At 45.1% G+C, this 24,885-nt stretch overlaps 1 protein-coding gene across 2 annotated transcripts in view; it reads right to left on the minus strand.

The window, feature by feature from the left end:
• Positions 1 to 24,885, minus strand: part of atp8b1 (ATPase phospholipid transporting 8B1) — a 136,925-nt gene that overhangs the window by 8,858 nt on the left and 103,182 nt on the right. For both annotated transcript variants that reach the window (XM_055664972.1, XM_055664897.1), the window contains exons 18-23: positions 22,677 to 22,841; positions 21,170 to 21,281; positions 15,295 to 15,370; positions 7,622 to 7,730; positions 5,802 to 6,084; positions 2,007 to 2,230 (exon numbers count right to left, since the gene is read on the minus strand). In XM_055664972.1, the coding sequence (XP_055520947.1) occupies positions 2,007 to 2,230; positions 5,802 to 6,084; positions 7,622 to 7,730; positions 15,295 to 15,370; positions 21,170 to 21,281; positions 22,677 to 22,841 (969 nt within the window). The remainder of the gene's footprint in view (positions 1 to 2,006; positions 2,231 to 5,801; positions 6,085 to 7,621; positions 7,731 to 15,294; positions 15,371 to 21,169; positions 21,282 to 22,676; positions 22,842 to 24,885) is intronic.

Here is a 24,885-nt window from a genome sequence, read left to right on the forward strand (position 1 = left end):
CTAAGCTGTTTAAGAACTAAGATATGTGCTAGTCTACACATACACTTGTTTGTTTGGCAGTATATAAACCCGTGCCATCTGTACTCTTGCGTGATATCACGCAATAAAGTCTCGTTCTCCATGTCCGAATCCTCAACTGATTTCTCTGATAATCTGCCGTAGTTGCCAGGATCCCTAAAAAATGGGATCAGGACAGAGAGAACGCTGCTCGATGGAAAAAAATACTGGCCGTGACACAGACCTGAGGCCAAATGCCAAGAGGGGGTGGGAAGAAAAATATCCCACGAGAGGAAGGGTAAGGGAAATGGGGACGAAGGACCCCAACTAAATTTAAGTAAAATTGATTTCTCCGACAGTTCCAGTGAATGACTGTGTTCTCCAATATTGACTGGGGCTTACTCAGAGAATTAGACAGAGCGGATTTTGCTAGGTGCTTTCAAGAAGGTTTACTTGAACAGTATGTGGACAGTGCGACTCGAGAAGGGACCATACTGGACCTTGTATTGGGAAATAAGCCTGGCCAGGTGACTGGAATTACAGTGGTAGAAGAATGTGGGGATAGTGATCATAACTCCATATGTTTTAAGATTGTTTTGTTTTGGGACAGGACTGGATGATTGGGCAAAGTTAGAATGTAATTAGGCAGGAACTAAGGAGGGTAGATTGGGATCCGTTGTTATTGGTTAAGTCCACTGAGGACATGTGGGAGAAGTGACTAGTGGGGTGCCACAAGGCTCAGCACTGGGATCCCAGCTATTTACAATATATATTGATGATTTAGATGAAGAAATTAAATGTAACATCTCCAAGTTTGCGAATGACACAAATCTGGTTGGCAGTGTGAGCTGCGATGAGGATGCTATGAGGCTGCAGGGTGACTTGGATAGGTTGGGTGAATGAGCAGTTGCAGTATAATGTAGATAAATGTGAGGTTATCCACTTTTATATATTGAACCTCTACTTATTTTTATATATAAAAATAAATAACCTGGATGTAAAAGTAAATGGGTTGGTGAGAAAGCTTGCTGATGACACCAATGTTAAAGGAGTTGCAGAAAGTGAGGAAGGTACAGGAAGATACAGCAGGATATTGCTGCAGAAATGGCAGATGGAGACTAACCAAAGCAAGCGCGAGGTGTTGCACTTTAGGTGGTTGAAAGGATGGAGAGAATACAGTCAACAACAAAACCCATAACCAGCATTGATGTGCAGAGGGATTTTGGAGTCCAATTTCATAGCACACTGAAGATGGCTGCAAAAGTAGATAGGGTGGGAAGGCAGGCATATGGTATCCTTGCCTTAATTGCTCTGGGTATTGAATTCAAGAGTCAGGAAGTCATGATGCAGCCATCGGACTTTGATTGGGCTGCATTTGTACCATTGTGTGCAGTTCAGGTTGCCCCATTCCAGGGAAAATGTGTTAGGTGTGGAGAGTGTGCAGTGAAGATTTGCCAATATGTTGCCTGGATTTGAGGTTTTCCGCTACAGGGAGAGATGAGAGAGACTTGATTATTTTCTTTGGAGCGTCAGAGGTTGAGGGGAGACTTTATAGAAGTAAATTATGAGGCATAGATACCGTAGACAGTCAGAACTTTTTTCCAAGCGTTGAAATGTTCAAAACTGGCGAGCATAGCAAAAGGCAACTTCAACTTGAATAAGTCACAGGATCCAAGTAGGAAAATAATTTATGGGAAGATAATTAAAGTGATGATAGCTCACCACGATAATTAAATGCTGATATTGAAAACGCATAATGACACATTCCAATGAACACATGGAATTATTTTCCTTTTCAGAAGCAGAGTAAAGACCCTAAATTTTACTATTCTTCACCTAACAATCCTAACTTTTCATCTTTTTTTTCTTCTGGTTCAGTGAGCCTTTCTGGTTCTTGACATGTAAATAATCAATGCTGGTCTTTATTATTGTAAGATTTAAAAAGCTTACTTATCACATTGTATTTTTACATTTTTCCAAATAAAATGTCAGACTTCTTCCTATTTTACCTGTGCAGAAAATCCATTGAAGAAGGAATACCAAAAGTGAACTAAAGTAAATGCAAAGTTTTTGTAGAAGAAGTATTTTAAAAACTTGCACATCCGGATGTATGACCACCTCCCATGAACCAGGAGCAAACGCTGCAGGAAACGAAATTGCCCAAAAGCATAGTCACTTGACATGACTGCCTGCATGCCTTCTTGGCCACTGATCCCTACGCCAATATGAGCAGCTGCAGTAGGGAATAAACAAAATCTACTGTCATTGTCAGCTTCAATTAAACACCGCATTTTAAGCAGAAATGAACATAGTCAAACTATTGAAGGTAGACAAAAATGCTGGAGAAACTCAGCGGGTGAGGCAGTATCTATGGAGCGAAGGAATAGGTGGCGTTTCGGGTCGAGACCCTTCTTCAGACATGTACCATAGTCAAACTATTGGTGCATTAATAATCAAAAACCTTTGAAAGACACAAGATGCTGGAATAATTGAATTGGAGAAAATAGATCGGCGACGTTTCGGGTCGGGATTCTTCTTCAGTCTTACACTGGCTGGTTCAACAAAACTGTGCAGACAAAAGCCAAAATGATCACACACACACACAAGATGCGAGACAAAATAAAGTGCGGGGGTGTTTTTGGGCAGACAAGCTTTCCTTCTCTTTCTCCCCATAACCTTCTGCCCCCCTCCCCCCCAGGCTGACCCCTCCCCTCCTAAACAATTCAATCTTTGTCGATCCTCGAACTGCACCATTTGCAACTCTCTCATGCTTTTGTCTCACACCTTTGTGTTCATCTCTGGCCTCTGTCCAACCATCGCCTATCAAAACCTACCCTCACCCGCTATGACCTGCCATGCTTCAGACTGCCCCATCACTATTCCTGTCAGCTGCCATGCTTTGACAATCACCCACCCTTGCAATCAGTCTGAAGAAGGGTCCCAACCTGAAAAGTTACCTATCCATTTTCTCCAGGGTTGCTGCCTGAACGGCTGGGTTACTCCAGCATTTTGTGCTCTTTCTTGGGAAACCAGCACCTGCAGTTCCTTGTTTCTACAATTCAAAATTTTAGCAGTACTGTCTACCCTAGCTTTATTACAACCCTCTGGATTTTGGTTATAGGGGACAGAGCATCCCCACAATAATCAGACATCACCGTCTGTTTAAGAACACAAGATACGAGTTACACAGCGCAGTCCATGAAATTAACAAACAATTGCTTTGCTGAACACTTGTGCAATGATATTCTTTTAAACAATGTAACAAACAGCTTTTAGTATTTTTAGCTGCAGTGGGGCAGCACGTTGGCATAGAGCTACTGCCTTAAGGCCCTGTCACACTTTCCCGAGTTACTCACGAACTCTCCTGGGTTTTCCCCTTGATTCGAACTCGGGGAATGTCGCTAAAGTCGGTAGCGAGCTTGTAGTAGCGATGTTTTGTAGCGTAGATGTTTTGTAGTGGCTCGTAATGCCAGCCGTAGAAAATCGGGGCATCAGATAAGTCGGGACATTATTTTAACATATTGAAAAATGTCCACGATTTTAAAAAATAGCCCCGAATACCTACGAACGACTATTACCGTAATTTTTCGAGTTCGAATCAAGGGGGAAACTCGGGAGAGTTCATGAATAACTCGGGAAAGTGGGACAGGGCCTTTACAGCGCCAGAGACCCAGGTTTGAACCCGACTACAGGTGCTGTCTGCAGAGTTTATACGTTCTCCCCGAACAACCTATGTACCTGCACTCCAAGATTCCTCTGCTCCACCACATTCCCAGAGCCCTATCATTCACTGCGTAGTTCCTGCCCATATTAGACTTCCCAAAGTACACCACCTCACATTTCTCAGTACTGAATTCCACCAACCATTCCTTAGCCCACCTGGCCAACCGATCAAGATCCTGTTGCAATTTTTGACATCCATCTTCACTATCTACACTTTCATTTGCAAACTTGCTAATCATGCAATGTACGTTCGCAGCCAAATAATGATATAGATGACAAACAGCAATGGGCCCAGCACTCAACCAAGAAGCTCCACACTAATCACAGGCCTCCAGTCCCAAAAGCAACCTTCCACTATCATACTCTGCTTCCTTACCTAAAGCCAATTTTCTATCCATTCAGCTATCGCTCTTTGAATCCCATGCAATCTAACATTCATGTACACAACATCTACAGCTCTGCCCTCATCAACCTTTTTGGTCATGTCGTCAAAAAAAATCAATCAGATTTGTGAGACATGTCCTCCTACATACAAAGCCATGCTGACTATCACTAATCAGTCCTTGCCCATCCAAATGACTGTATAACCTATCCCGCAGAATACTCTGCAGTAACTTACCAACTTCAGATGTTAAACTCACTGACCAAAAGTTCCCAGTATTTTCCCTGCGGCCCTTCTTGAAAAGAGGTCCAACGTTTGCCACCCACCAGTCTTCCAGCACCTCTATTTAAGGACGACTCGTAAATTTCAACCAGGGCTTCCGCAATTTCCTCTATAGTTTCCCGCAATGTCCTCGGATATATCTGATCAGGCCCTGGAGATTTGTCTACCTTCAAACATGATAGTACCTTCAGTACTTCCTCGACGGTAACCCTGACCCTCAAAGTTGGCCTTTCCCCAATTGAGCATTTTAACACGTGGACCCTCTCCATCCCTATCCATAACTATCTTAAACCTAATCCAACTGTGGTCACTGGTCCCCAAAGGCACCTCCACACACACTTCATTAACTTGGCCGCCCCAATTTCCCAATACTAGGTCCAGCATTTCCCTACTCGCGTGTGGGGGCCTCCACATACTGCTTAAGAACCCCTGAACACTTTTGAGGAAATGCAGCCCATCTGAACCCTTCAAGCTATAATTTTCCCAGTCTATATTGGGAAAGTTTGAAATCCCCTACTACAGCAACCTTATTTGACCTGCAGCTGTCTGCAATCCCCTGGCACATTTGTTCTTCTAATTCCCACGGACTATTCTGGGGTCCGTAGTACACCCCCAACAAGGTGATCATCCATTTTTTGTTCCTCAGCTCTACCCATATAGCCTCACTCGATGAACCGTCCGTAATGTCACCTATGAACACAGTGTGACATCCGCCTTATCCAACAATGCAACACCCCCCTCCTCTTTTTCCCCTCACCCGTTTCAGTCATTATCCCTCTGTGATTTATGACCTGAGCTAAAGAACTTGGTTATGCAATTTAACGTATCTTTGCTCATTTCAAAAGAGGTGAAACTGCAGAGATTATAAACTAATTTTCTCAGGCAAAGTGATTCACAAGTTCTCCAAAAAGCCAAATAACATTTCTTCAATACAACCAGTCATGTCAAATGCATATTACACTTCAGCTGAAGGAGGTTTTTAATTAATAACATCCATTTTCTAAAAATGATCAATTCAATTTCAAAAATCCCAACGCATTAGAATTGTTTGAAATCGAACTGAAACCATGTGACAAAGATTGAGAAATCCTCAAGGTTTCACTATCTCTGGGAGGAATCTATTCCATTACCATACTATGCACTCTGCATCCAACCTTCCTCTAACCATGTTTTTAAAAGCATATTATTTCGAAATGCAAAACAAAAATGATTGGATTGCGTGTTCCAGATGCCCCAGTTCGATTTTGTAACAGGCATCGATTCAATGCTAAAACAATGCCAATTAGTTAATGTCCTTTCATTCTTCCCCTCTTAGGGTTCAATTCAAACCAATATGTAGCAAGAAAAAATGTTTAGAAATAGTAGGTAAAAGTAGAATTACAAAAGAGATCATTGCACGAACATGCCTTGAACTCACTTTTAATCATGTTAACATCATTCGCTCCATCTCCAATTGCCAGGGTAATTGCTTTCTTATATTTTTTCACTAAGCTCACAACCATGGCTTTCTGTTTGGGGGTGACACGGCAGCAGATTACAGCAGAGCACTGACAGGCCAAATCTACAAAATCTTTCTGCCTTATTTCTTTAGCAGCTTCATCGATTTGATTCTTTTCCATTTGCATCTTCTTCTCACTCTCAGTTTTCGGTCGCTTGAACCATTTCTTTTTTCTCCTTTTCTTTTCTTTGAGTATTTCATTCTGGAAAAGAAATACATAAAAAAAAAAACTATGGGAACATGACTAAACTATTTGGCCAATCAAGCCTGTTCTCCCATTTATTAAGACCATTGTCCATCAATCTGCATGTGTTTCCTCCCCATCCCTTCATACCTTTGGTTAAAGAGATACTCTCAGATACTTCCATGCATGAAAATAAATAAGAGACGTGAGGAAACAGCATATGTAGAGTGAGAAACATTAAGAATGTTCACTAATAGTGAAGATGGAGTTCGCACTGTGTCTGGGTACACAGTCATGAATATAGAGTGAGTAGAGCAGGGGGCTGAGCACACAGCCTTGAGGTGCTCCAGTACTGATTGTTCATGAGGAAGTATTTTTGCCAATTCGAACAGAATGTGGTCTGTAGATGAGGAAATCGAGGATCCAATTGCAGAGGGATGCGTAGAGACCCAGTTCTGTGAGCTTGGGAACCAGCTTGGAGGGGATAATGGTATTGAATGCCGAGCTGTAGTCTATAACCAACAGCCTGACAAAAGTGTTTTTATTGTCCAAGTGGTCCAGTGCAGAGTGGAGGGCCAGTGAGATTGCATCCACCATGTTGTGATGGTAGGCAAACTGCAGAGGGCCAAGGTTCTTGTTGAGGTAGGAGTTGATATCCATTCTCAAAGCACTTCATCACCACAGATGTTAGTGCCACTGGTCGACAGTCGTTGAGGCACGTCACCTTACTCTTCTTGGACACCGGTATTATTGATGCCCTCTTAAAGCAGGCATTAAATCCATGACTCAAATTCCTCACAAAGTCGTTTTTGGAAAACCTATGCGGTCATGGGCAGAACGCACAAACTCTGTACAGACAGTACCCGGTCAGGATCGAACCCGGGTCTCTGGCGTTATAATGTAGTAACTCTGCCACTGCATCACCATGCCGCCCCGATGTGTTCCTTCCCTCATATGACAGAATTTTTCCTCGTCTTTGTTCTCAATCGAGTGGGCACCCAGTGCCTGAGCCATGGAAGGCAGAAAGTGCATTGTAAGAATCTACAAGGAAGGAAACTGATGCAATTGTGCTAACTCTGGAGAGATCGCCCTGCCACGTGGTAGAGAGCAGTCCATTGCCAGAGTCCTCACCTGCATTCATATCATGGCCAAGGATTATCACAGTACGCTGAAAGGGCACTGCACTAGCAACTCATTCTTGATAAAGTGCAAAGAGAGATTTTCTAAAGTTCAACTAACCCCTTATTTCTTTTTGATCTTATTTAACGTGCATCAAAGATAATATTTTGTTGTAAAATTTGTTTTGCGTTTTAAAGCCACAAGTAACTTTTTAATTTAACATGTTTAATTATAAGAGTAAATGTAATTCTAAATTTAGACACACCCAGAATAATTATCTATTGAACTCAATACAGAGCAATCTGTTGTAAAATGCCCCTTGTCTGTAGAAGGTGCATTAAAATGATGATATGCCATTGGACCAGAAATTAGCCCATTTGTACAGCTGTAGATTTTGTTCTGCACACATAAAAATTGAACAACACTAAGTACTTACCAACCACGAGCCAGTGATTATCATTGCAGGGTTTTCATCACTTTTGAAGATATTTTGTGTGGGCTCTCTGGGGGTCAAATGTGTTCCTTGCATTTTTGTGAGCATGGTACTGAAAAGATATTTAATAACATTAATATAATATAAATTTATGGCAACAGTACTGCAGATACGATGCCGATTATACTCAGCACCACTCTTGCTGCACAAGATCACAGTTCTTTAGTGCATTCAGATATCTTTTTGAACAAATATTGCTTACAAAATATGATTTTGTATTGCTTACATTATAAGATTTGTAATGTTCCGTGGAAGGGATCCCTTCTGGAACAGTTGGATGTTAAAAAAAATAAAATAGTCCATCCTAAAGCTACAAAGCTATTAATCAGATATGCATTAATCAAGAGGTATTCAGTGTTCAGTATTTATTTAATATAATTTTAACTGAGTACTTGCATACACAGATGAAACGAAAAAACTGTTTCTCGATCAGTTTCTATTCATTGTAGTTAATAAAAACAGGATGAATACATAGAGCTTTAAAAAAATTTAAATGACCATATCTAAAAACAAAAAGTAGGCGTAAAAATTACAACCATATTAAAACAGACATTCCGGTCGACTGTGGTTTTGCTTCGACAGATGCCCAGCTGTCAAAGTTTGGGTGAGGTTGAACGTGTTGGTGAACGTTATATGGGGAGGGGACACCGTTTTTTTTTTAATTTTTTTATTTTATTTTTATTAGAAGTACGGTAAATTACACTACTACACACAACACATATATCTTAATACATTTTTTGTACCGCTTCATTTTTTTTGAGCTTTAAGAAAAAGGTAGAAGTAAGGAAAGTAAAGAAAGTGCGTGAGAGTCGTGAAGTGCAAGAGTGTTGGGAAAAGAAAGCCCCTTAGAAAAGAAGTTAGAGAAGGAAGTAAAGTGAGAAAATAGATCCTAGAAAAGAAAGAAAAAGAAAATAGGAACAATCGCTCTATTATAACATTAAACTCCGCAGAAAGGGGGCTACCAACCAAGTCTGTTTTTGTTGTTTTACCTCCCGTTACCAGGTCCTGATACCACTTATTTATTTGTTTATTTAAATTACTATTGCACCTCATATCCAGATAGGTCCAGAAACATAGACCACGTCTTTTGAAATTGGTCTGCTTTACCTGCTAAGAGGAATCTCATCTCTTCCAGATGTAATGTTTCAAACATGGGAGGGGACACCGTTAATCAGTCTTATTGCCTGTGGGAAGAAGCTGTGTAGCATCCTGCTGGTTTTGCAGCTGATGCTCCTGTACCTCTTCCCAGATGGCAGAATGGAGAAGATGTGGTGTGATGGATGATGGGGGTCCTTGATGAAGGAGATGGCTCTGCTGATGCTCCGCTTCTTATAGATCTCCACCAGGAAAGGGAGTGGGGCACCAATGATCCTGCTGGCTGTCTTCACTATCCTTTGGAGTTGATTTTGCTCATAAGCCTTGCAGCTCCCAAACCAGGAAGCGATGCCGTAGGTCAATATACTCTCGATGGTGCCCCTGTACAAGGTCCTTAGATGAACAGTAGGGAGATCTGCTTTTCTTAGTCTCCAGAGAGGGTGGAGCCGCTGCTGAGCTCTTTTGATGACTGGTGTGGTGTTGGTCATAGAGGTCAGGTCATCCGCCAGGTGAAGTCCCAAGAACTTCACACTGCTGACCCTCTCCACAGCAACACCATCAATATGCAGCGGTGTGTGATGGTGTTTTCCAGCCCTGCTGAAATCGATCACCATTTCCTTAGTCTTTTCCACGTTGAGGGTGAGATTGTGAGATCTGCACCACTCTGTAAGCAGCTCCACCTCCAACCTGTACGCCGACTCATTGTTGTCGCTGATGAGACCCACCACTGTTGTGTCATCAGAGAACCTGTTGATATAATTATTGTTGAGTCTGGCAGTACAGTCATGAGTAAGCAGACTAAACAGCAGGGGGCTTGGGACACAGCCTTGGGGTGGGCCAGTGCTCACAGCGATGGTTCTTGATGTCTGACTACCCACCCTGACTCTCTGCTGCCGTTGTGTCAGAAAGTTAAGGACCCAGTTGCAAGTGCCAGTATCCACCTTCAATAGCTTCAGCTTCTCCACCAGCTGCTGTGGGATGATTGTGTTAAAAGCAGAGCTGAAGTCTATAAAGAGGATCCTGGCGTAGGTGTTCTTCCGGTCGAGATGTGCGAGGTTGTGTTGTAGAGACTGCATCCTCTGTGGACCGGTTGGCTCCATAAGCGAACTGCAGTGGGTCTAGGTCGGCTGGGAGACAATTTTATGGGAGTCATGGGAGCATTACATCTTGATACATTCATGTAAGCTGCAACCCATATACATAATAACCCATAAAATAACCCATTTACTGGACTTCTTGTGCTCCACCTGCCACCATGTGGTGTTTCAGGATCTTAAGTTGGAACATGGTCTTCATGTCAGCATAGTGCTGTTGCTTCTCCCAAGTTGGGCTGGGGCTTCCAATCCCAGAAAACTTGTATTTGTAATTAGTTAGCCTGTGGTCATTCAAAATCTGATGTATCGTTATTACAGTTGAGTAATTACATCTTCCTTGTTTCATGTGGGAGCGTAGCCAGGAGTCTCTTTACACAGGTGCCAGCTAATAATGACGAATTGAGGATAGTCTGATGCTTTGAATACCCAGGGACTTGTTGCCACCTAATGTGTTGGGATTACATAATTGGACACAAGCCCTTTGGCCCAGCCGACCTCTTAATGCACCATTGGTGGCGAAAAAAATCCAAACAGATTGCAGAACCTGAAACTGAAACTAATTACTAGAAGTTGAATTCCAGTAAATAGCACCTGTGAGAGAGAAATAGAACTGAAAGAGATTTCAAAGTTTGTTATGAGTGTCTAATTAGCACATTCACTCTGACTGCTGCAATTTACTTTCTTGTTGCTGGATCTTGAAAGGGGCATTAAACCTTCCATGCCCATTCTACACAGGGCTTTCATTATCTTGTAGGTTTCAATGCTCGTCCTTCTAAACTCCAGTGAGTAACTGCATCAGATTCCTGAAGAATGGTCTCGACCCAAAACATCACCCATTCCTTCTCTCCAGAGATACTGCCTGTTCCGATGAGTTACTCCAACATTTTGTGTCTATCTTCCCGGAGCAGTCTCTATTCAGAGTTCCCTCTTAACAGGGAATTGTGAGAAAATTTTCACTTAAAAAAATGCTATCATTCCTAACCTGTGACTGGTCAGTTAAGAAACACCAGAGTGTAGTGCGTGGGTCTCAAAATGAAACACAAAGTCCAGTGTTTTGAGTAGCACCTTTTATTATGTTCTCCCGGTTGTAGGGAAGACCAAACAAGAGGAAGATGACACCCAAACCCCTGCCTTTAAAGCCTCCGGCTAAGGGCCGCCTCCGGACTGAACCACTCCTGTGCCGAGGGGTTCGACACTATGATGGCACGACCCTTGGGAGCCGCCACAGGACCCCCCCCAGAACCAGAGGCACGAAACGCACCTGCGGGCACACGACCCGGCCGGCCCGCGTGCAGAAGTTAGCCGCTCGTGGGGCTTGCAGAGGCATAGGTGGAGGGAGAGGACGAGGGACCGGCGGGAGGACAGGTGGAGTGACAGGCGGAGGGAGCCGTGAAGGGGGCGCCCTCGGGGCCGAGGTTGAGCAACCAGCACCGGCTGGTCAATGTCCAGGTGCGCCGGCTTTAAACGGTCAATCGACACGGCCTCCGGCCGGCCCCCCATGTCCAGGACAAAAGTCGACTGCCCGTGTTCCAGCACCCGGAACGGGCCCTCGTACGGCCTCTGGAGTGGCATCCGGTGGGCATCACGGCGCAGGAAGACGTATGGGCAGTCCGTGAGGGCCATTGGCACGTGTGGGCGAAATGTCCCATGGCAGGACGTCGGGACGGGTGCGAGCCTGCCAACTTGCTCGCGAAGGCGCTTTAGGGTGGATGAGGGCGTTCCCTGCTGCCCCTGCGCCGACGGCACGAACTCCCCGGGCACCGTGTGGTGACCCGTACACAAGCTCCGCCGATGATGAGGCCAAGTCCTCTTTGGGAGCGGTCCGGATGCCCAGCATGACCCACGGCAACTCGTCCATCCATTGTCCTTCAGCTGCCGGTGGAACCTCTGCACCAGACCGTTAGCTTGCGGGTGGCAAGCCGTGGTGTGGTGTAGCTGCACCCCCAGCAAGCGAGCCATGGCTGACCACAGCTCGGAGGTGAACTGTGGCCCCCGGTCGGAGATGTGCGCCGGCACCCCGAAGCGAGCAATCCAGTGCACGGACAACGCACGAGCACACGTAACCGTTGAAGTGTCAGCCAACGAAATGGCGTCCGGCCACCGCGTGAAGCGGTCCACCATTGTAAGAAGGTGGGTGATGCCCCGGGATGGCGGGAGAGGCCCCACAATGTCTATGTGGAGATGGTCGAATCGCCGGTGAGGTAGACCAAACTCCTGGAGAGGCGCACGGACATGGCGCTGGATTTTTGCTGTCTGGCACGGAATGCAGGTGCGAGCCCAATGGGCAACCTGCTTGTGCAGACTGTGCCACATGAAGCGAGCTGCCACCAGTGCCGTTGTCGCCCGGATTGATGGGTGAGCCAGTCCGTGGATCACCTCGAACACTCTCTGGCGCCAGGTGGCAGGGACGATGGGGCGCGGCTGACCGGACGACACATCGCACAGGATTGTCACTCCCCCAGGACCGAGAAGGACATCCTCAAGGCGGAGGCCGGAGATGACAATCCGGTAGGCGGGCACCTCATCGTCCATGAGCTGTGCCTCTGCCAGAGCAGAATAGTTGATTCCGGGCGCCACCTCGAACACGGCGTTGATAGCAGGCCGGGACAATGCGTCGGCCACCCGGTTCTCTTTCCCCTCGATGTAGCAGATAGATGTCGTATACTCCGATATGTAGGCCAATTGCCGCTGCTGTCGTGCGGACCAGGGGTCAGAAACCTTCGCCAGGGCGAAAGTGAGCGACTTGTGGTCGGTGTAGGCGGTAAACAGGTGGCCCTCCAGGAAGTAGCGAAAATGGCGCAATGCCAGGTACAGAGCGAGGAGCTCGCGATGGAACGCGCTGTATTTTGTCTGTGCATGGTTGAGGTGCCGACTGAAGAAGGCCAGGGGCCGCCAACCTCCGTCCGTCAGTTCCTCCAGCACAGCACCAACCGCCGACTCCGAGGCGCCACCGTGAGAGCAGTCGGGGCATCTTCCCGCGGGTGCACCAGCAGTACGGCCCGAGCAAGGGCCTCCTTCGCGCCATCAAAAGCTGCCCCCGCCTCGTGGGTCCATTCAACGCTCTTCTGCTGCCCACCTGCCAGACGTTGATACAGAGGCCGCATGATGTGGGCCGCGGATGGCACGAAACGATGATAAAATGCCACCATGCCGACAAACTCCTGCAGGCCACGCACCGTGCGTGGGCGGGGAAACCGACGGATGGCGTCGACCCTGTCAGGCAGGGGAACCGCGCCTTGCGCAGTCACGCAGTGGCCGAGGAAGTCAATTTCGGTTACCCCAAAACGGCACTTGTCTAGGTTGATGGCCAAACCATGCTCGCTGAGCCGCTGACAGAGCCGCCGGAGGTGGGCGCAGTGCTCCTGCTGCGAGCGGCTAGCCACCAGGATGTCGTCCAGATACACAAAGACAAAATCGAGGTCGCGACAAACCCCGTCCATTAGGCGCTGAAAGGCCTGCGCAGCGTTCTTGAGGCCGAACGTCATACGAATGAACTCGTAAAGTCCGAATGGCGTGACGATCGCCGTCTTGGGTACGTCATCCGGGTGAACCGGGATCTGGTTGTAACCCTGTACCAGACCCACTTTTGAAAAAATTGTGGCCCCAGTCAAATGGGCAGTGAAGTCCTGGATGTGGGGTACGGGGTTTCGATCCGCTGTTGTTGCAGCGTTCAGCCATCGGTAATCCCCGCAAGGTCGCCAGCCCCCGCTCGACTTAGGGACCATGTGGAGTGGGGACGCCCAAGGGCTGCTCGAAGGGCGGACGATCCCCAAGTTCTCCATTGTGCGGAATTCCCGCCGTGCCAAACGCAGTTTATCCGGCGGCAGTCGGCGTGCTCGTGCATGGAGTGGTGGGCCGGTAGTCTGGATAAAATGCACCACTCCATGGCTGGGGGTCGACGATCGAAACTGTGGGGTCAGAATGTCTGGGAACGCGGTCAAGATCCGTGTGAAGCGGGAGTCCACGGATGCCAGGGGCTGTCCCACCGGTTGGTACAAACGCAACGTGATCGGCTCCATCGAAGCGGCGTTGACCAAACGCTGTCGCCTGACGTCCACCATGAGGGAATGTGCTCGGAGGAAATCGGCCCCGAGCAATGGTTGGGAGACGTCGGCAACGGTGAACCGCCACGAGAAACGGCAGGAGCCGAATACGATGGGAACCATGCGCACTCCATATGTGCGGATGGGGCTGCCATTCGCCGCAGTGAGGATGGGCCCCCGCTTACCGGAACGAATGTCGGCCAGCGAAGGGGGCAGGACGCTTAGCTCCGCTCCAGTATCCACGAGGAAGCGGGCCCGGAGCGCCGATCCCAGGCGAAAAGGCGGTGAATTTGGCCGGCCACCGCGGGGACATGCACGGCTGGCGGCATTGTCGTGCCTGCCGACGGCCAGCGCGTTGACGTCATCAGGGCTCGCAATCCACAGCGCGTCGGCTCGCCTCCCGAGGGCCCTGAGGTCAGTAAAGGAGACGTCTGTGAGCTGCAGACGAATATAGGCCGGCAGCAGATGCAGGTAGGTGTACTCGAACAACAGGCACGGCGTGTGCCCATCCAGTAGAGCCACCATCTCCTTTAGGAGGGAAGATGGCCGTCGGTCACCCAGGCCCCCCATATGCAGGATCCTACCAGCATGCTCCATCCTACTTAGGCCATAAACCTGGAGCAGGAGCTCCTTAAGGCCGAGGTACTTATCAGTGTCCGGGGGGGCTGCGAGGAAGTCCGTGACCTCTTCAACCGCATCCTGGTCGAGGGCCCCCACCAGGTAATAGAAGCGGGTGGCATCGACCGTGATGCCCCGCAGGTTGAACTGGGCCTCTGCCTGCTGGAACCAGATGAGCGTCCGGGTGGTCCAGAGGTTAGGCAGTTTTACGGAGACCGCGTCCAGAGACAGGGTCGGGCTGGCCTGTGAGGGGGCAAGGCTTTCTGTTCTGTCTCCATCATGATGCCAATGGAGCGTCGGGGGTCACCAATGTGGTGCGTGGGTCTCAAAATGAAGCACGAAGTCCAGTGTTTTGAGAAGCACCTTTTATTATGTTCCTCCCGGTTGTAGGGAAGACCAAACGAGAGGAAGATGGCACCCAAACCCCTGCCTTTAAAGCCTCCGGCTAAGGGCCGCCTCCGGACTGAACCACTCCTGTGCCGAGGGGTTCGACACTATGATGGCACGACCCTTGGGAGCCGCCACAAGAGTCTATTTTTTTTGGAAGCACATAGGACTGTCAAGCACCTAGTCCAGCAGTAGCAGTCTACAAGTCCCACCTTGGCCTAAATCACCTTAGAACTAGAGTGGAAGTTATACATACATAAAGTAATGCTAAAAATGACAAGAACCGTGACTGCACAACAAAAACAGAGGATTTTACAAACAGAATTGCTGTGGAAATAAATGGGGCTTATATCTTCTATTTTGGTAAATATATACTTACTTAATTTCCTCTCCATCATAAAGGGTCATTTCATTAGTAAGCAATTGACAGGAAAAACCAATGTTTTCAGCAGTTTCTAGTTTAAACAAATTGTTTTTGTTAGAACACAATCCATTTAAATGAGATTTAATACAACATAACCACTTAGGAAAACAGCAGACTTGAATTTCTCTGTTATTAATTTTCATTTTCATAGAATTAAGTTACATGTAGGCCCACACAAAAGTAAATCAGTTCCAATTCTGCCCGAACGTCCCATTATTTAAATCTCAAACATCAAGAAGTTTACAGCTATATTTTATCACTAGCTGTTTTCAATTTGAACATTTTCTCACAAGGAATGTAGTTCCATGCTAAAGTATAGACAATCACATGCTGTGCCTCAGACTAAAAGTGTGGAAATAGGCCCTTCGGCCCAACCCTTCTGGCAAGGAGGGAAGAGACAATGAATTTGGGACTTTAAACTGTGTTGAGTGTGTTTTGTTATTTATTCTATGTTATGACTGCAGGCTAAACCATTGTGCTACACTGAAGAGTGCAATGACAATAAAATTGAATCCAATCCAATCCAAACTTCCCCACACCGACGAACAATGTCCCAGCTACACTAGTACTACCTGCCTGCATTTGGTCCATTTCCCTCCAAACTTATCCTATCCATGTACCTGTCCAACCATTTCTTAAATGTTGGGATAGTCCCAACCTCAACTATCTCCTCTGGCAGCTTGTTCCACAAATCTACCACCCTTTGTGTGAAAAGGTTACCCCTCAGATTCCTATTAAATCCTTTCCCCTTGAACCTATGTCTTTTGATCCTCAATGTACCTCTGCAACTACTCAATCTATTCATCTCTTGATTGGAAACACTCATCTAAAACCATACACTCATCTAAAACTTTATGACGAGCATGTTACATTTTGCTTGTATCTAATATCCAAATCAGAACATCCTTTACTTTGATTTGGGTCCCATTTAAAATTGCTCACATCCCAAAACCTCATCAACAGAAAATGGGTGTGAATATCACTGTTGTAAAAATAGGAAAGCAAGAGATACAATGATACGAGGCAAGAGGTTTCCTTTTTCTTGTTTGCTTGGAAACAGCCATTATTTCTTGAGGTGGTGGATAAAAAAAGTGGAATCTTTGTTCTTGTCAACAAATTCCTCCATTCACTGCATATCCCTGAAAGCTTCTCAAATACCAGGATCAATTCCGCCTCCACCACCACCACTCAGCAGTGCATTCCAGGCACCCACTACTCTGTGAAAAAAACCCCATTGCTGTACATTATCTTCAAATTTTCCCCCTCACCTGAAAGCTTTGCGCTCTAATTTTTGACATTTCCACCATACAAAAAAGGTTCTGCCCGTCTACCCTATCTGTGCCCCTCATAATTGTATACTTCAATCAGGTCTCCCCTCAGCATCCGATGTTCCAGAGAAAACAATCCATGTCTGTCCAACCTCTACTTAGAGCTAATATCTTCTAATCCAGCCACCATTCTGGTAAACTTCTTTGGAATGACAGATTGAGGGATGAGAGGAGTAAGAGAAAACTGCAATGGTGGAGTGGTGGTCAAGGTGAGAATAGACTCAGAAAGCTACCAGAGGGATACAGGTCAAGTTGAAGTCTCAAGCTTGTATTTCTGAGACATATTTTAAGAAATATACAATTTCCCAGAATCAATGACCGAGGCATTTCTCATTGAATAACCCCAAAATAGGTTTTGCAAGTATTGAGAAAGGGCTGCTTCTGCTTAAAAGCCCTGTCCCATTGTACGAGTTCATTCAAGTGCTCTCCCGAGTTTACAAAAAAAATCAAACTCGTAGAATGAACGTAGCGGGTACGTCGGAGCTCGGGGGCGTCTCTTAGCGGCTCGTAATGCTAACGGCAGGTACTCGGGAAACATGGTAAGCTCGGGAAGACTCGTGAAGATTTTTCAACGTTGAAAAATGTCCACGAGAGCCCAGGGTACTTACGAGCGGCCATTACCATAAATCTCCAAGTTCGAATCAGTGCAAACGCGGGAGAACTTTTGAATGAACTCGTACAGTGGAACAGGGCTTTTAATGACTCAAGTTGTCCAGAAAATCTAAGCAGCAACATACGGTTGGATGACAGCTGAGTATGTCTCATTTCCTTTGTGCTTTAAAGGACCCAGAAGGAAAACCATAGACTTAAAACATAATTTTCCTTTCTGAAGCAGATTAATGATGATAGTCTCGCTACAATTTCCAGAAGTGTGTCGGGTGCAATAAAGGTTTTGGAATGCTGCAATGTTTTCTACATTACAACACATGATTGCTCCAAAAATGAAAACTAATTGGCTGAAAAGGACTTTGGAAATATATTAAGATGATATTAAACAAAATATGAATGCAAATATCATGTTTGTATCTGGGTGAATGTTTTTTATTTTTTGTCTGCACAAGGTAAAGATTTATTTTATGTGTATAGAATTATGATACATAGATAGGGTAGGCAGTCAGAAACTTTATCCCAGGGTGGAAATGTCAATAACTAGGGCACAGAGCTTTAAGGAAAGAGGGGCAAAGTCCAAAAGGACACATGTGGGACAGAGTTTTATATAAATAACAAAGGACGTTGGGTGCCTGGAACATGCTGCCAGAGAAAGTGGTGGTCACATGCAATAGTGGAACATAGAAACATAGAAATTAGGTGCAGGTGTAGGCCATTCGGCCCTTCGAGCCTGCACCGTCATTCAATATGATCATGGCTGATCATCCAACTCAGTATCCCGTACCTGCCTTCTCTCCATACCCTCTGATCCCCTTAGCCACAAGGGCCACATCTAACTCCCTCTTAAATATAGCCAATGAACTGGCCTCGACTACCATCTGCGGCAGAGCGTTCCAGAGATTCACCACTCCCTGTGTGAAAAAAGTTCTTCTCATCTCGGTTTTAAAGGATTTCCCTCTTATCCTTAAGCTGTGACCCCTTGTCCTGGACTTCCCCAACATCGGGAACAATCTTCCTGCATCTAGCCTGTCCAACCACTTAAGAATTTTGTAAGTTTCTATAAGATCCTCTCTCAATCTCCTAAATTCTAGAGAGTATAAACCAAGTCTATCTAGTCTTTCTTCATAAGACAGTCCTGACATCCCAGGAATCAGTCTGGTGAACCTTCTCTGCACTCCCTCTATGGCAATAATGTCCTTCCTCAGATTTGGAGACCAAAACTGTACGCAATATTCCAGGTGTGGTCTCACCAAGACCCTGTACAACTGCAGTAGAACCTCCCTGCTCCTATACTCAAATCCTTTTGCTATGAAAGCTAACATACCATTCGCTTTCTTCACTGCCTGCTGCACCTGCATGCCTACTTTCAATGACTGGTGTACCATGACACCCAGGTCTCGCTGCATCTCCCCTTTTCCTAGTCGGCCACCATTTAGATAATAGTCTGCTTTCCTGTTTTTGCCACCAAAATGGATAACCTCACATTTATCCACATTATACTGCATCTGCCAAACATTTGCCCACTCACCCAGCCTATCCAAGTCACCTTGCAGTCTCCTAGCATCCTCCTCACAGCTAACACTGCCCCCCAGCTTAGTGTCATCCGCAAACTTGGAGATATTGCCTTCAATTCCCTCATCCAGATCATTAATATATATTGTAAATAGCTGGGGTCCCAGCACTGAGCCTTGCGGTACCCCCACTAGTCACTGCCTGCCATTGTGAAAAGGACCCGTTTACTCCTACTCTTTGTTTCCTGTTTGCCAGCCAGTTCTCTATCCACATCAATACTGAACCCCCAATGCCGTGTACTTTAAGTTTGTATACTAATCTCTTATGTGGGACCTTGTCAAAAGCCTTCTGGAAGTCCAGATACGCCACATCCACTGGTTCTCCCCTATCCACGCTACTAGTTACATCCTCGAAAAAGTCTATAAGATTCGACTTTCGTAAATCCATGCTGACTTTGTCCAATGATTTCACCACTTTCCAAATGTGCTGCTATCCCATCTTTAATAACTGACTAGCAGTTTCCCCACTACCGATGTTAGACTAACTGGTCTGTAATTCCCCGTTTTCTCTCTCCCTCCCTTCTTAAAAAGTGGGGTTACGTTTGCTACCCGCCAATCCTCAGGAACTACTCCAGAATCTAAAGAGTTTTGAAAGATTATTACTAATGCATCCACTATTTCTGGAGCTACTTCCTTAAGTACTCTTGGATGCAGCCTATCTGGCCCTGGGGATTTATCGGCCTTTAATCCATTTGATTTACCCAACACCACTTCCCGGCTAACCTGGATTTCACTCAATTCCTCCAACTCCTTTGACCCGCGGTCCCCTGCTATTTCCGGAAAATGATTTATGTCTTCCTTAGTGAAGACGGAACCAAAGTAGTTATTCAATTGGTCCGACATATCCTTGTTCCCGATGATCAACTCACCTGTTTCTGACTGCAAGGGACCTACATTTGTTTTAACTAATTTCTTTCTTTTCACATATCTATAAAAACTTTTGCAGTCAGTTTTTATGTTCCCTGCCAGTTTTCTTTCATAATCTATTTTTCCTTTCCTAATTAAGCCCTTTGTCTTCCTCTGCTGGTCTCTGAATTTCTCCCAGTCCTCCGGTATGCTGCTTTTTCTGGCTAATTTGTACGCATCATCCTTCGCTTTGATACTATCCCTGATTTCCCTTGTTATCCACGGATGTACTACCTTCCCTGATTTATTCTTTTGCCAAACTGGGATGAACAATTTTTGTAGTTCATCCATGCAGTCTTTAAATGCTTTCCATTGCATATCCACCGTCAACCCTTTTAGAATTAATTACCAATCTTGGCCAATTCACGTCTCATACCCTCAAAGTTACCTTTCTTTAAGTTCAGAACCATTGTTTCTGAATTAATAATGTCACTCTCCGTCCTAATGAAGAACTCAACCATATTATAGTCACTCTTGCCCAAGGGGACACGTACAACAAGATTGCTAACTAACCCTTCCTCATTACTCAATACCCAGTCTAAAATAGCCTGCTCTCTCGTTGGTTCCTCTACATGTTGATTTAGATAACTATCACGCATACATTCCAAGAAATCCACTTCCTCAGCACCCCTGCCAATTTGATTCACCCAATCTATATGTAGATTGAAGTCACCCATTGTAACTGTTTTGCCTTTGTCGCACGCAGTTCTGATTTCCTGTTTGATACCATCTCCAACTTCACTACTACTGTTAGGTGGCCTGTACACAACACCCACCAGCGTTTTCTGCCCCTTAGTGTTTCGCAGCTCTACCCATACGGATTCCACATCCTCCAAACTAATGTCCTTCCTTTCCATTGCATTAATCTCCTCTCTAATCAGTAACGCTACCCCACCTCCTTTTCCTTTCTCTCTATCCCTCCTGAATATTGAATATTAGAGGCTTTCACTTTCGCACATGTATATGCAAGTCATGGAGGGTTATGGATGATGTACAAGCAGTTTAGATTAGTTTATCTTGGCATCATGTTCCGTAGAGATATTGTGGACAAGAGGGCATGTTCCTGTGTTGTCCTGTTCCATATTATACGTTCACAAAATCTTGTTTAAATTTACACGAGGAGAGCTAAATTTTCATTCCCAAAAATTCTGCAGAATTTCAAATTAAATCATAATAGAAACTTTATTTGCCAAGTATGTTTTGCAACATACGAGAATTAGCTAATCCAGTGCTAATTACTACTTGGTGATATAGAGCAGCAATAAAACACTGCAATGAAAAATATCAGGTTCAATTTCAATCTAGGTTTCCAATTTGAAACAACACCCAAATCACTTGGAAGTTTTAAATATTGTTGTTGGGTTGAATTAGAATTCAACAGGTTATGTAATTGAAGTAATTGTTATGTATCATTACCTTTTTTGTCACCTGTTAAAACCCAAATTTTAATATCTCCTTGTTTTAGAGTTGCAATGGTCTCGGGAACACCATCTTGCAGTCTATCCTCTATTGCTGTTGCTCCGAGAAGCTGGAATAGATGATAAAGCGAATGGCATGTTTTAAAGTAATGAACAAACAAAAAACATAATGTCAGTACACTAAAGGCTACTGGCATACAACTATGCAAAATTCATAATTATGGAGAAACAAATTGAATTAGCCTATTATTATTAAAAAAAATATGTACACTGATTTTTTTGTTGTTTATTATGGTGTTTGCAGAGTACTAGGTATCTGTTGTGTGGTTGCAAGAAAGAATTTCATTGTTCCATTTTGGGACATACAATAGTAAAACATTTAGTGTTCAAGTTCCACTTGAACCTCCACTCCTAATTATGTTAGCATATATTTCAATATTAACAAAATCCCTATTAAAACATCCAAGCCATTCTCTTCAAATATGCCATTTGGTACCAAGTTCTCCAACCTGACCAATTGCAAAGTGTAAAGGTGACTCTCCTGAATTCCTCCAAGATTTTGTTTCTCATAATTAATTTCCTTATGATGTAGAAGGAGATTATTTAGTACATGCTATCTCTCTGGGCAATCCCATCTTCCCAACTCTCCACACGGTGAAAGGTTTGTATTTTACATTCATACAGAATATTTCATCCCAGGAAATGAGTCTCCAGGAATTTAAACTTAATCTTTAGGGTATTGGCATGAGTCAATTTGGACAAGATTTCTGCTGACAGTCCCAAAAGGAGCATTCTAAACCATTTAAAAAAACAAACTAAAATTAGGTAAAAATAAATTCCAGAAATATTTGCAGAACAAACAAGATGTATCTTCTTCACAGATCACTAATTTGAAACAATTAAGAAATCAAAATATCAAAAATGAGAAAAACTAATTTAAAACATAGGTTTAGAATTTCCACTAGTGTAATCTGTATACAGCCGTGCCCCTTCTAAACCCTCACTTACATTGAGCAAATACTCCATTGAAACTAAGTTCTTAAAGAAATATCAATGTAACCAACAATGTATTGCTGGAACTCTACTTTGCACAGAAACGGTTTGAATGCTTGATGGGTCAAATGTTCAAAATCATTTAAGAATTTAGAAATTAGACATTTTTTTGTCAAAGTATAGAATTTTCCTTGAGGAAATTGAAGCTTAAAACATTAAAAATCATTAAAACAAGAACTCTTCTTGTTAACGAAGGATCCAGTGTCAGAATGACAGTGGCAAACACATGCGAGGGATAATGGGACTTGTACATTCATTCCCGTTTGTGTACAATTCCTTAATTTGCTGTTAGTTACAGGTATAAATGTCACCATTTCCAGGTGGAACTCTTGGCTTTTTACTTTTTCAAATAGCAGGTACAGACTGGGCTGTGAGCCATGATAAACTGATCATGGGATAACAATGACCATTTAATAGAAAAAGTAAGTGACCCGAAAAGAAAGCATAAATACCATCAAATTTTTCTCAATTTCTTCATAAACTTTGTCGAGTGCTGCATCACGATCGCTTGTGGAAACGCTGGCTGCTTGAAACCTGATATTCCATTTTGTAAATTCCCCTTCACTGATGTCTTTGTATGAAAGGCACAAAGTTCTGAGTGTCTCATCTGCAAATACCTATGAAACAGAGTTATGGGATTAATGTGTAAGACAAGAAATTTCAACCAAAGACAGACAAAAAGCTGGAATAACTCAGCGGGTCAGACAGCATCAGACCCACAGAGTTACTCCAGCTTTTTGAGTCTAACTTCAATTTAAACCAGCGTCTGCACAAGTCATTTCTACCTCTAGGTGGTAGCCAAGTACAGAAAATTCATAAAGGTGAACAACGAATGAAATGAGATTACCAGAGGTAGGCTTACTGTGGTAGAAAATTGAATTGACAACTTTAGTCCTTTATGTTCTCAACCCATCTCATATGAGTCAGAGAATCACCCAGCATGAAAACAGACCCTTTGGCTCAACTTACCCACACCCACTACGATGCTTCATCTACACTAGTCCCGCCTGCCTGCCTTTGACCCATATCCTTCTAAACCTTCCCTTTCCATGCAGCTGTTCTAATAGCAGGATGCTCCCTTCTGTAAATAGCTTTTCCCAAAGACACACAAAAATCTGGAGTAACTCAGTCGGTTGGGCAGCATATCTGGATTAAAGGAATAGAGGACATTTTGGGTCGAGACCCTCGAGTGTTTTGTATGTCTGTCTTCAGTTTAAACCAGCATATGCAGTTCCTCCCTACACAATAGTTTTCCCAGTCTCAATATTTCTCCCCCCTTGAAGGCAAGGGGGGGGCAAGACTAAACTGAGACACTCATGTAATGTTCACCTCATGTGGATATCATCAAAAGATAGGGCGGATTTTGTCAGACTGGGAATGGGATAGAGAACGGTGAATACATTTTCAATCTGTCACTGGCCCAGGGTGTTGTCCCCACTTGCCTCAAGACCTCAACCATTGTGCCAGTGCCCAAACAATCAGCTTCAGGGAGTCTCCACGACTTCCGCCCAGTGGCACTCACCCCTGTCATTGCAAAGTGCTTTGAGCGGCTGATCTTGGCTCACCTCAAAGCCAGCCTCCCCCCCCCCCCCCCCCCCCCCCCCCCCCCCCCCCCCCACACTGGACCCCCATCAGTTTGCCTACCAGTCTACAGAGGCCATATCGGCGGCCCTACACTCTGCCCTGACCCACCTGGACAGCAATAACACCTACATCAGGTTGTTGTTCATCGATTTCAGCTCCATCTTTAACACTGTCATCCCCGCTAGCTTGATCACCAAACTCAGTGGACTTGGCATCACCACCTCCCTCTGCAATTGCACACTGGATTTCCTCACCAACAGACCACAGTCTGTTAGGTTCAACAACCTCACCTCCTCCACTATAACACTGAACTGCTCAGCCCTCTCCTCTACCCCCTCTTCACTCATGACTGCATCCCTAAGAATGGCTCCAATGCCATCATTAAATTTGCCGACGACACCACGGTGGTAGGGCTGATCAGTGACAACGACGAGTCAGCCTACAGGGAGGAGGTCCAGCACCTGACAACCTGGTGTGCCAATAATAACCTCGTCCTCAACTCCAAGAAGATGAAGGAAATTATTGTTGACTTCAGGAAGAACAGAGCGGGCAGTCATACCCCCATCCATATAAACGGGACTGAGGTGGAGCGTGTCTCCAACTACAAATTCCTCGGGGTACACATCTTGGAGGACTTGTCCTGGTCCTCCTATACCACCAAATTGATCAAAAAGGCGCAGCAGCGCCTTTACTTCCTGAGGAGGCTCAAGAAAGCTCACCTGTCCCCCCAGATCCTGTCCAACTTCTACCGCTTTATCATCAAAAGTATCCTGACCACCTGCTTCACGGTATGGTACAGCAGCTGCACTGCTGCAGACAGGAAGGCACTACAACGGGTGGTGAAAACCGCTCAGCAATCATCGGTGCCCCGCTCCCTGCCATGGATGCCCTCCACCGAAAACGGTGTCTGAGACGGGCCAGGAAAATCATCAAGGGCCCCTCCCACCCTAACCATGGACTGTTTGCCCTCCTCCCATCAGGTCTCGCACAAGCAGGATGAGGAACAGCTTATTCAATAACACTATTACACTGCTGAAGTCAGAGTCCCGTCGCTAGATATCTTTAGTCTCTCCCATT

This window comes from Leucoraja erinacea, chromosome 1 (genome assembly GCF_028641065.1).
Source record: "Leucoraja erinacea ecotype New England chromosome 1, Leri_hhj_1, whole genome shotgun sequence".
Taxonomy (NCBI): domain Eukaryota; kingdom Metazoa; phylum Chordata; class Chondrichthyes; order Rajiformes; family Rajidae; genus Leucoraja; species Leucoraja erinaceus.